This window comes from Megalobrama amblycephala, linkage group LG8 (genome assembly GCF_018812025.1).
Source record: "Megalobrama amblycephala isolate DHTTF-2021 linkage group LG8, ASM1881202v1, whole genome shotgun sequence".
NCBI lineage: Eukaryota > Metazoa > Chordata > Actinopteri > Cypriniformes > Xenocyprididae > Megalobrama > Megalobrama amblycephala.
Window position 1 is genome coordinate 749,425 of NC_063051.1, and position 12,856 is coordinate 762,280.

At 33.6% G+C, this 12,856-nt stretch overlaps 1 protein-coding gene across 5 annotated transcripts in view; it reads right to left on the reverse strand.

The window, feature by feature from the left end:
* Nucleotides 1–12,856, reverse strand: part of slc12a5a (solute carrier family 12 member 5a) — a 191,724-nt gene that overhangs the window by 53,493 nt on the left and 125,375 nt on the right. For all 5 annotated transcript variants that reach the window (XM_048198607.1, XM_048198606.1, XM_048198608.1 and 2 more), the window contains 2 exons: nt 5,170–5,264; nt 3,099–3,230 (listed from right to left, as the gene is read on the reverse strand). In XM_048198607.1, the coding sequence (XP_048054564.1) occupies nt 3,099–3,230; nt 5,170–5,264 (227 nt within the window). The remainder of the gene's footprint in view (nt 1–3,098; nt 3,231–5,169; nt 5,265–12,856) is intronic.

Here is a 12,856-nt window from a genome sequence, read left to right on the forward strand (position 1 = left end):
AATTCTGACTTTATATCTCCCAATTCTGACTTTATATCTCCCAATTCTGACTTTATATCTCGCAATTCTGACTTTATAACTTGCAATTATGACTTTTTATCTCCCAATTCTGACTTTATATCTCACAATTCTGACTTTATATCTCCCAATTCTGACTTTATAACTTGCAATTATGACTTTTTATCTCCCAATTCTGACTTTATATCTCCCAATTCTGACTTTATAACACAATTCTGACTTTATATCTCCCAATTCTGACTTTATATCTCACAATTCTGACTTTATATCTCGCAATTCTGACTTTATAACTTGCAATTATGACTTTTTATCTCCCAATTCTGACTTTATATCTCCCAATTCTGACTTTATAACACAATTCTGACTTTATATCTCCCAATTCTGACTTTATATCTCGCAATTCTGACTTTATATCTCCCAATTCTGAATTTATATCTCCCAATTCTGACTTTATATCTCCCAATTCTGACTTTATATCTCCCAATTCTGACTTTATATCTCGCAATTCTGACTTTATATCTCCCAATTCTGAATTTATATCTCCCAATTCTGACTTTATATCTCCCAATTCTGACTTTATATCTCGCAATTCTGACTTTATAACACAATTCTGACTTTTTATCTCCCAATTCTGACTTTATATCTCACAATTCTGACTTTATATCTCCCAATTCTGAATTTATATCTCCCAATTCTGACTTTATATCTCGCAATTCTGACTTTATATCTCCCAATTCTGAATTTATATCTCCCAATTCTGACTTTATATCTCCCAATTCTGACTTTATATCTCGCAATTCTGACTTTATATCTCCCAATTCTGAATTTATATCTCCCAATTCTGACTTTATATCTCCCAATTCTGACTTTATATCTCCCAATTCTGACTTTATATCTCGCAATTCTGACTTTATATCTCCCAATTCTGACTTTATATCTCCCAATTCTGACTTTATATCTCCCAATTCTGACTTTATATCTCCCAATTCTGAATTTATATCTCCCAATTCTGACTTTATATCTCCCAATTCTGACTTTATAACACAATTCTGACTTTATATCTCGCAATTCTGACTTTATATCTCCCAATTCTTACTTTATATCTCCCAATTCTGACTTTATATCTCACAATTTTGACTTTATATCTCGCAATTCTGACTTTATAACTGACAATTCTGACTTTATATCTCGCAATTCTGACTTTATAACACAATTCTGACTGTATATCTCATAATTCTGACTTTATAACTCGCAATTCTGACTTTATAACTCGCAATTGCAAGAAAAAAAGTCAGAATTGTAAGATAAAAAGTCGCAATTACCTATTTTATATTTTCATTTAGTGCCGGAAACAAGCTTCCATAGGATCGGGTCTCCCTTCAATGCAAGACATTTTTATTCCCATTTTAATATCAGACAAACCAATTGTATGTCAGATTGCATGAAACAGTAAAAACTGTCCTCAACTAAATTTGATCGAATCATTCATGTCTTCACCACTAACAGCTGTTGTTATGCACTTAAGGTATGAATAATTAATGTTACAAATTGAAATTTGTAGTGCAAGTAAGTGCACTAGTTGTGATTTTTAACTTGAGATGTCGCCTATAAAACGCTCTTATGCAAGAAATCTCTTATTCTTACGAAGGATGATCGAAGAAACAGTAATATTGTGAAATATTATTACAATTCAAAATAGCCGTTTTCTATATGAATATATTGTAAAACATAATTTTCACAATACACGTTTTTGTGATGTAAAGACATCTTTAGACTGAGAGAGACAAGACATCCGTGGAGCGCAGCTGAATCCTGACAACGTGATCCGTAATAAATGGATCCCCGTGGTTGAGCGTGTGTGTGGGTACGTGGGGACATTTGCTGCTGGAGATGAGCGGATTGACCCTCTCAAAATGGAGGCTGATTGGAGAGCAGATGCTTTGCAAGACGAGCTAATTAAGTTGAAGTCGCAGTGTGAAACAAGAGGAAGATTATCGCTCTCCTCGATCGTGTTGAGAGGACAAATCCAATTCCATCTCAGTTCTCTATTTTACTCTCATTTCTCTCTCACTCGCTCTCCCTGTACAGCTGAGGAATGAAGTATTGCAGGGTTTAATCTTTACTAAGTTTTTGGTCATTTTGACTGCTGAAGTAGAGGAGGCCTCAGGGGAATTATAATAGGAGATAGTTTTACCACGCTAAATGTCTTGCAGAGACTCTCTGTGCCTGACAAAATGAATCACTGAATTATTATTGTTAACTAAAACTAATAAAAATCATTTTTGGTATTTGAAATAATAAAAATAAATAAACAAACAAACAAACGTTTACATGGTGTTTGAACATAAATGTGTCGTCAGTGTGTGTACACAACCACCCTATAATGATAAAAATCCACCCACTCCTTTTTTAAACCCCATAAATCATAAGCAGGGCTTCATTTTCAGAGTAATTTGAAAAAAAAAAAAAAAAAAAAAAAAAAAAAAAAAAAAAAAAAAAAATATATATATATATATATATATATATATATATATATATATATATATATTTTTTTTTTTTTTTTTTTTTTTTTGGGAACTGTAAGACTGTAAAATTGTACTCGTCAAAAGCACTTGTTTTATCAACATATTACACATTCACAAAACCTTAACAGGACTCCACTTAAAAATGCACAACTAGTGCACCAACACTCCCAGAAATCGTGTACACGCATCAGTCCTTTAATATCTTATACAAAAAGTTAGAAGCAAATTTGCAAACTGAATCAAGAGATTGGGAAACAGACCAGCGCCGTGAGGGAGGTTACAAGCATGACTGAGGCGACTCTCTAATGAGCACACTCACTCTGGGATGGCAAGGGACCAAGGGTGATCAGGTCACAGGTCAAAAGTGCAAAACAGAGCAGACAGCTGTCATTTACACACGGATTCGAGCCGCATCCGAGATCTAGCTGTGTGCATACGCTCTGTCTGGCAGCAGCCAATTAATTTTCACCTGTAGCAATTGAGAACTAGACGAAAATGTGTGATGAAAAACGATTTCCGTTGCTTTGAGAGCGTGCCACGAGCATATGCGTGTACCTGGACAGGTTTCTTGCGTGAGCCCTCGTTGTTTTCCGCCTCCTCGTGTTCTTTGCTGCCCTGCGGCAGGTTTGAGTAGTTGGCGAGACTGCTGAGAAGAGACGATACCATGGGAATTGTGTCCATCTCCTCCTGTAGAGCAAACACACACACACACACATACAGAACAAATACTGTGAGCATAATTCAAGTAGCTTGTGACGAACATCATCTGAAATGTCATGTTTACATTTACAGATTACAAATGACACGCTCAGAGGACTATTTTTTTGCTCTTTAATAGCTCTCTGTAGTGTTTTGTTTTCATGTTTTGTTTAAGGTGCATCACCTAAAATTGAGAAAAAATAAAAAAACAGAAACAACTAAGTCAGTAGTTGTCATGTAGCTATAAAACGAATGTGGAGAGCAGCTCAGATCATTTGATCTAAGAAGAATTTAATGAGAAATGGTGAATTTGATAAGAAACCTGCCATAATGATTTAGTGACAAAGTAGAAATTGTCTACTGCACATTCAAAAATAAAAATGCAGTAGTGCAAACCCAAAATGCATACTGTGCACTGTTACATTAATTAGTTAGCTAGCATCCATTGGGCATTAAAAACATCATGAATACATTCAATGTAACAGAAAAATATTTGAGATCACACTGAGATCTTTTAATAGCAAATTTGATTTTATTGTGGTCTTAATTGCAATTGTTGAGATCTCTTCTGAAACTCTAGAAAAGACACAAGTCAAAGTCTCCATTTGCTCTTTATTTAAAGGATTAGTTCACTTCAGAATTAAAATTTCTTGATAATTTATTCAACCCCATGCCATCCAAGATGTTCATGTCTTTCTTTCTTCAGTCGAAAAGAAATGAAGGTTTTTGAGGAAAACATTCCAGGATTTTTCTCCATATAGTGGACTTCACTGGGGTTCAACGGGTTGAAGGTCCAAATGTCAGTTTCAGTGCAGCTTCAAAGAGCTCTACATGATCCCAGACGAGAAATAATGGTCTTATCAAACGAAACAATTGGCCATTTTCTTAAAAAAATAAAAATGCATATACTTTTTAACCCCAAATGCTCGTCTTGCACTGTTCTGCGATGCACCTCGCATTACGATGTTATCACGTTGGAAATGTCATGTGTGACGTAAGGGCCAAAAACTTCATCTCATTTTCTCCTCCATTGTCAGTCATCAATGTTTTACCTTTTTTTTGTAAAGGCCGTTTGACTTAGTCTTCAACCTACGTCACCCGTGACCTTTCCAACATGATTACGTAATGCGTGGCGCAATGCAGAGCAGTGCAAGACGAACATTTGTGGTTAAAAAAGTACATAAATTTTATTTATTTTGTATAAAGTGACCAATGGTTTCACTAGATAAGACTCTTATTCCTCGTCTGGGATCATGTAGAGCTCTTTGAAGCTGCACTGAAACTGACATTTGGACCTTCAACCCGTTGAACCCCAGTGAAGTCCACTATATGGAGAAAAATCCTGGAATGTTTTCCTCAAAAACCATAACGAAGAAAGAAAGACATCTTGGATGACATGGGAGAGAGTAAATTAATTTAATTTCCTACTATTCATTTCATACATTTTCCTATTAGGAAAAACAATAGAGATCTTTTTAAAGATCTTCCTTTAGAAGAACATTAACATTTTCTCCCAACATCAAGATTTTAGGTTAAAATGCATATGAATGCACTTTAAAATTTAGGTCTTATAACTGGTCAACATTTGAATCACCTTTCTGAAGATCATTTAAATAGTCAATGAATTAATATGAGGCCACAGAATGCAGATTAAAATAGTTTTCGATGAAGTATAGCATGTGTTTTCTGCTTCTTTTTGGACTGTAGGCTCTTACATGCTGTTATCATCCACCTGCAGAGTTCAATGTCCTGGGGACTTCCTGCCCTTCAAACGCTAATTATCCTTATTAATTACTGTCAGACTCTTTTATTCCGTTAATCACTATAGTTTGCGCGCCTGTGCTTCACTGTCTAGCTCTAATGAGAGTTTAAATCTGCCACCATTGCAGGTTTGTCATTTAACGTGCATGTATGAGCTCATGTGTACCTCAAACAGGGCCATGTTCTTGCCGTCATACTGCTGGTTCTTCTCTGGGTCGGTGCTGTTGATGAATGGACTGCTCTCCTTGGGGTTCCCATCTCCTGTTAGCAAAAAACACAAATAAATCATCAGCATGACAGCAGATTCCAGAGGGCTTCACGGGCAAAAAGCTGCTGTAACGATTCCAGCGCTTTACATTCGAGTTGCACAAAGGTAAAACATGTTTATTGCACATTTTAAGTCATCCATGCATACCAAAAACAGATGCATAATGCAGAGATTATAAACAACTTGAATTCAAATGTATGCATTTGGCAGATGCTTTTATCCAAAGCAACTTTCATAGCATTCAAAATATACAGTTCATGCATTCCTTAGGAATCAAAATTATATTGCCATAATGCTCTTAATGCAATGGTGTGCTGTACACACAGTGGTCTATCTAGCGTTCTTTCCATCCATCCATCCATCCATCCATCCATCCATCCATCCATCCATCCATCCATCCATCCATCCATCCATCCAGTGCCAACAGGTAGTTAGATAACATTACTTGTATTTGGATCAGGTTTGCATTTTCTAATGTCATCTGTCAACATTAATTTGTTCTGCACAGTTCTTTCTCACCATAAAATGCAAAACTGAAACATCAGATTTTCCATTTAAGCCTTTTATCTGACATTAAGTCACCAGTGATGTGTCATAAACGCAGTTTCTCTAACCTCTATGCTCCTGATTACAGGTTAGTCATCCAATTCCAATCTGATTTCTACAACGGTCATTCCCAGTATACGAGCTGACAGCTGATCACCTCCCTGATCTCATCCGCTCTGACTGAGATGCAGCGGCTGCCCGCTGTCATCGCTTGATTGAAGCTTCGGCCTCTGGAGTATTTCAGTATGGCTGTCAGTCTGTCACGCTGCATTGAGTTAAATCACACTGTACCACAGACTTGTGCCTACATTACAATGACAGTCTGTAAGGGCCGTGGGCCTGAGGGAATATATTTTTTCCCGTACAAAATGTACCTAGAAGTTGACCATCACAAATAATTACCATAATATGACAAAAAGATAGTATCAAAAAGTAAATATACATAAAACGCCATTGTTGTTAATGTGTCTTGTAACCAAATGCAACAATTCATGTTTTAATATTCAAATGGAACACTTTTATGGTCACAATATGCTTTCACTGTTAAACTAATTTTTTTATATTATGGTTAAACTTTAAATTATAGAACATAGAATAGATTAAAATAGAAAAAACTAGAGTACAATATAGATTTGACAAAAATGGATGCAGAGTTTTGTATATACAATGAAAGTCTATAGCCTTATTCAGACAAACTTTTTTTACCCTGAGGAATTTCTTGCTTGTTTCTGCCACTAAATAAAAAAAATAAAAAAGGTAATTGCGACTTTTTATCTCACAGTTCTGACGTTTTTTCTCGCAATTGTGAGTTTATATCTAACAATTCTGACCTTTTTTTCCGAATTGCAAGATCTAAACTCGCAATTGCGAGTTATGCTATTCTGACTTTATATCTCACAATTCTAACTTTTTTCGTAGAATTGCGAGATTTAAACTCTTTATAAACTCTTCGATTTAAAGTCAGAATTACGAATTATAAAGTTAGTATTGCAAGATATAGTCAGAATTGTCAAAATTACGAGATATAAATTCAAAATTGTGTGATATAAAGTCCGAATTGTGAGTTATAAACTTCAAATTGCGATATAAAGTAAGAATTGCAAGTTATAAAGTCAGAATTATGAGATATAGTCAGAATTATGAAATAAACTCAAAATTGTGCAATATAAAGTCAAAATTGCGAATTATAAAGTCAGTATTGCAAGATATAGTCAGAATTGTGAGATATAAACTCAGAATTATGAGATATAGTCAGAATTGCGTGATATAAATTCAAAATTGTGCAATATAAAGTCAGAATTGTGAGTTATAGACTCAAAATTGCTATATAAAGTCAGAATTGCGAGATATAAAGTCAGAATTGCGAGATATAAAGTCAGAATTGCGAGATATAAAGTCAGAATTGCGAGTTATAAAGTCAAAATTGTGATATAAAGTCAGAATTGCGAGATTTAAACTCACAACTGCGAGTTATTAAGTCAGAATTGAGAGTTATAAAGTAAAAATTGTGAGATATAATCTAGCAATTCTGAGAAAAAACACCAGTCTTTTCCTCCCTCACAATTCTGATTTTATAATTCACAATTCTGACTTCATAACACTCAATTGCATGTCATAAAGTCAGAATTGCACGATATAAATTCACTGAGACAGAACGTCAGACAGACAGACACTATCACCGCATCAGCGTTACTCCACCTAATCACTTCAACACTAACTAATACAACACACGTGGCATCAGAAAAATGAAGATGAATGTTAATTCTGAGTGGATGTAACACCATGTTCCAGCTTCACAGCTGTCGAACACTTCACATTGGACACGTACCTACTCAGTCGCACATCTAGCGAGTAATTACAGAAGAGTGTTGTCATTAGCGGAGGTGATGTCATTCACTTCAGCAGTATGAAGCATGGAGAACTTTTCCCCTGAAGAGAAGCACATTTGTTCCGGAACGTTACGCCCGGTCACGGATCCGAATCCACCGTTATCACATTCCGTCCTTTCCAATCACGCATACGCTGTAATGCCGTTTGACTCGTTATGATGAACGGGAGCATCCTAACGTGTTATATGAACTTGTGTGTGACAGAAAGAGACTCGTTGTCAGATTTAATCTTACTTTCTCACACACCACACTAAGTGAAACCTCTGTGGAGTCTGGAAAGAGCTGATTAAATCCAGAAAATAACACTCTCGTTTATCTGCACTGGTCATGTTTGCTGGCTTTTTCATAAAAAAAAGAACTGACACTTGGGATTGGGTTTCTACATCAAAAAATAAATAAAAAACACAGATAAACCAAACTAATACCAGAATTTAGTGCCCGACCCTGTCTGACAGAATTAAGACCCACTGCATACAGTGAAATCTTGTCTTTTCATTGGCTCACATATTGTGACACATTGTCAAGGATTCATCAGTGTTAGTTACACGGACAATGTTTCCCAGGGGCCTATAAATAGCAAAGACTGGCAAAAACTCAAAGCAGTCTGAGCCTCAGACATCGCACAAAAATAGCACAAGCTTTCTCAAAAATAACCATCTGATTGGTTGGCTTCATGCAATTTCATAGTACACAGTTTTTTTTGCCAATTTCCAGGTCCAAGACACTATAGACAACATTTACGCATTTGGCAGCATTTTTTAGGCACAAAGCAGCTTATGATGCATTCAGACTATCGTGTACCTCAGTGTTGACGGCTCCATGCTCCACCAGCTACAGGAACCTGACAAAAAAAATGACGGGGAAAGAACTTGCCGTTCCAAACCATTTTGCAAAATACCTTATTTTGTGTAGCACAGAAGAAAGCAAGTTTGGAATGACATGAGTGTGAGTAAATGATGACAGATTATTTTATTTTTGGGTGAACTAACCCGTATTTTCTGGTCAGCTTTACCGCTAAAATATTCCCAGCATACAAAATAAACTGTACAGTCAACATTTACTATTTGAATATTTAATGATCAATACCTAGAGATCATATGAATTATCATTCAAATTAATGGTCAATTAATAAATTACTTGACAATAACATTAATACTGCATTAAAAATGCATGTAAAGAAATCAAAATGCCTTGTGCATGTAGGCAAAAATAATAAATACAATTTTAAATATAACAGTAGAATTATTTTTAATAATATTTATATTTTTTCATAATATATCAATTATATTAATTTACTTTAAATTAAATCCAAACAAAATGTAATAAGATATTTTCATTAAAATATTTGTATTATTTATCATTAAAAACATTATTAAATAAAGATAAATTGTGGGGTGCTCAATCGCAAGACATGCAATTAATTGCTAATTAATTAATTATTAATTAATTGCACATTACACAATTTCTATATCCTAATTATTGTTAATGTAATTCATTTTTCAGGACCTCACTGCTTCTACGTTCAGTTAAACTGCTAACAGTGATTGTAAATTAATTGCCTAAATTATTACATTATTTGCTAACTGCATTCTTTAAATTGTGATGTTGACATGCATTCTCTGTAAAGCTGCTTTGAAATGATAAGTATCGTGAAAAGCGCTATACAAATAAATGTGAATAGAATTGAATTGAATTAATTAATTAAACAATTGTTAATGGTAACACTGCAAAATGCATGTGGAGGAATCCAAATGCCTTGTGCATGTAGCCTAAAATATAAAAATATAATTTTAAATATAATTGTATAACTGTGACTCATTCATAATATTTATATTATTATATTCTATAATATATAAATTATATTAATTTAGTTCAAATTAAATTCATACAAAAATAAAAAAACCTTAACAATATTTTTAAATCATAAATAGAATAAATAATTGTAATAAAGTTTATTTTTGTATGAATTTAATTGAACTAAATCAATATCATTTATACATTATAGAATATAATAATATAAATATTATGAATGAGTCAGTTATGCAATTATATTTAAAATGATATTTTTGTATTTTGGGCTACATGCACAAGGCATTTGGATTAACAATACTTTTAAATAATAAATAAAATAAATAATATTTGTAATAATCCAAATGCTTTGTGCATGTAGCCTAAAAAATAAAATATATTTTTAAATAAAATTGTATAACTATGTCTCATATTAATATATATAAATTATATTATTAATTTAAATCAGTTTATGTTTAAACAAAAATATTATATATTATTTAAAATTATTATTATGAATAATATTAATGTGGTGGAATTCAACTGCACTCATAAATATGATCACTTAATGACTTCAAAGCACAACATGCTGGAAAATATGCTAGAAAAAGCCGTCCGCACAAGTGTGGCGTGACCTCCAGCCAACATCAACAAAAGCTTGCAGCAGGAACGACCTCGCCTTAGCAGGACCAGGTCTTGCGTCTCTATCATGCGGTTTTATATCGTTCTCTGACAAGAATCTTCACCTAGCAGGGGATCTGAATAGCGACAGCGCACACGGCGCACAGCAGACCCGCCATCTGTTGCCCTTGACTGCTGATCCCAGACCAGTTTGATCTTTCCTCTCATTACATTTGGTAAAGCACCAGAGAGAAGCTCTGGTTCTAGATGAGCACTAATGCACAAATCTGTCCAAACATCTCCGGGGTTCGTGCACCGCCGTTCAGAGTAACAGCGTCTGTGAGTGTTAATAAGACGTGCCGCTGCGGTGACCGGCCGAGGAGAACCGCGTGCATCTGAAGGACGTTGACCTGTGCAGATAGATCCATGTTTCATCGCTGCTGAGAAGTGTTTTAGAGATGTTTTGTGACAAACGGCTGCACACTTCAACTCACAGATAATGATTCATGTCGCAGAGGTGGTCTAAATCTCTTACAGGGCCAAAACATTAGAGTGGGAGCTTGAGGAGGACGTCAGAAACTGCACTTTCTGGGAATGTGAGTGGTTTATGTGTGTGCAAAACTCGCTGCTTTGATGATAGATGTAGTGTTTTGAGTGGTTATTACTGGTCTAAGACAAAACAGCCCACCTGCAGGTCTCCAGGCTATTCTGGCTGAGTCATACATCAAAAAAACATCATTTATTTGCAATGATTTACACTCTAAAAAGTAATTCAGAGGACCTGTTACTACAACTTAAATAAATGCATGGTTGCAAGTTAAAAATATAATTCATTGCTTTAACTAAACCTTTTAAGTTGCAAACATTATTTTGTTGAGTTCTGTTGACATAATAATGTTGATCATTACATCAACTTAATATCGTTTGTAATTTAAACTCAAATTTCTGCGCTAATTGGATTTTTTTTTAATTAGGTTGTAGTAACTTCATGAAATTGTCTTGATAGCTTCGGAAATTAGGCAGTGGATTTCCCAGCATGCTTTGCATAGGACTGGATAAGGAGAATAAACGCTGAAATTAAGTGTTGTTTTATGTGTTTTTTAGTGAAGGGAAAGACCCGTTAGTGTTTAATGCTGTTATGTTTGACATTTAAAGGAGTTTCTGTAATTTTGAAGTTTGTGCATGAAACTAAACATTAATGACTATATAAGCAATGACTGCACTAATGCCAGTGACAAGTAATATCATACTTGATCGTTAAATATTCATGTTAAATAAGTTGTGTTAGCATGTGCTATGATAGCTGTTGATTTGAACTGAAGTAGATCAGATTAATTAGTTCCAGAGCTACAACTCTGGTAGTTGAAGTGACTTAATTTTTTTGAGTAATCAACTTAAAATTTTGTGTTTATGCTACAAATTATTCAGTTCTAACTCAATGTAGCTTGTTAGTTGAACGTAAATTCACTCAAAGTTGTCATAACTCAAAAAAACTGATGCAAACGGTTGCGTTAATTTTGTTGTTGTTGTTGAGCCAACACATTATTTTTTTAGAATGTATAAATTTGAGCAACACTGAGAAGATGTTTTAATAAAGTCTTTGATTTAACTCCAGTAACAAATACATTGCATGATTTCAAACCAATCAATGTCAATGAATTGATTCATGAGTCTTATTCAAAGATTAATTCACATTATAATTCAAAAAAGCCCCCCTGTGGAATTTGGAATAATGTGGAAAAAATAAATAAATGAAGAAAAAAAAAAAGTTTAGTATTGCTATAATGGTGCATACATATAATAATAATAAAATAAAAAATATGTATATAATAAAAATAATAAAATATTCTTCCTCATGATTATTTAGTGAAAAACTGTAGAAAAAGGTGTTTTTTATAATGTACTTCGTACATTAATGTACTTATTCATCTGATGAAAAAAACATAATTTTTAGCCATTTCAAAATAAAAAAAACAGTAATATTGTGAGATATTATTACAATTTAATATTTATAAAAGAATATTATAAAAGAATATTTAGTAAAGTGTAATTTATTCCTGTGATCAAAGCTGAATTTTCAGCATCATTACTCCAGTCTTCAGTGTCACATGATCCTTCAGAAATCATTCTAATATGATGATTTACTGCTCAAGAAACATTTCTGATAATCATCAATGTTGAAAACAGTTGTGCTGCTTCAATTTTGCAACATTATGAATGTCTTTAATGTAACTTTTGATCAATTTAATGCATCCTCTTGCATGTTGTGTTTATATTAACTTAATTGTTTGTTTTTATACTTAACTTTCAAAGACACAAAACAAATTTTTTTCTACGTTTAGAAAGGTGCTAAAACGTACAATACTGACATAATTATAGCACTAAAACGTAAAAACACAAGTTTTTACAGCGAAAAAACGTAAAATATTTACGAATCTTTCATGTCATAAAGATATATGTATAATTTCCATTTTATCATTTTGTAGATAAATATAAGATCCCTAAACCCCACCCCGAACCTAAACATACCCATTTTATACATAATGTTAAAAGAATAAAACATAAATGGACAGAAATGTGTAGGAAAATCACAGTTTTAGTAAAAATATAACATTAAAATGATATTTTGAGCTGCTAATCCTAAACCTACCCATAACCATTTCTTAAAACTCTGTACTGTTATAAATAACAGTAACAGACAAACAAGCATAATCACAATAATTTATTTATTGCGAAAATGT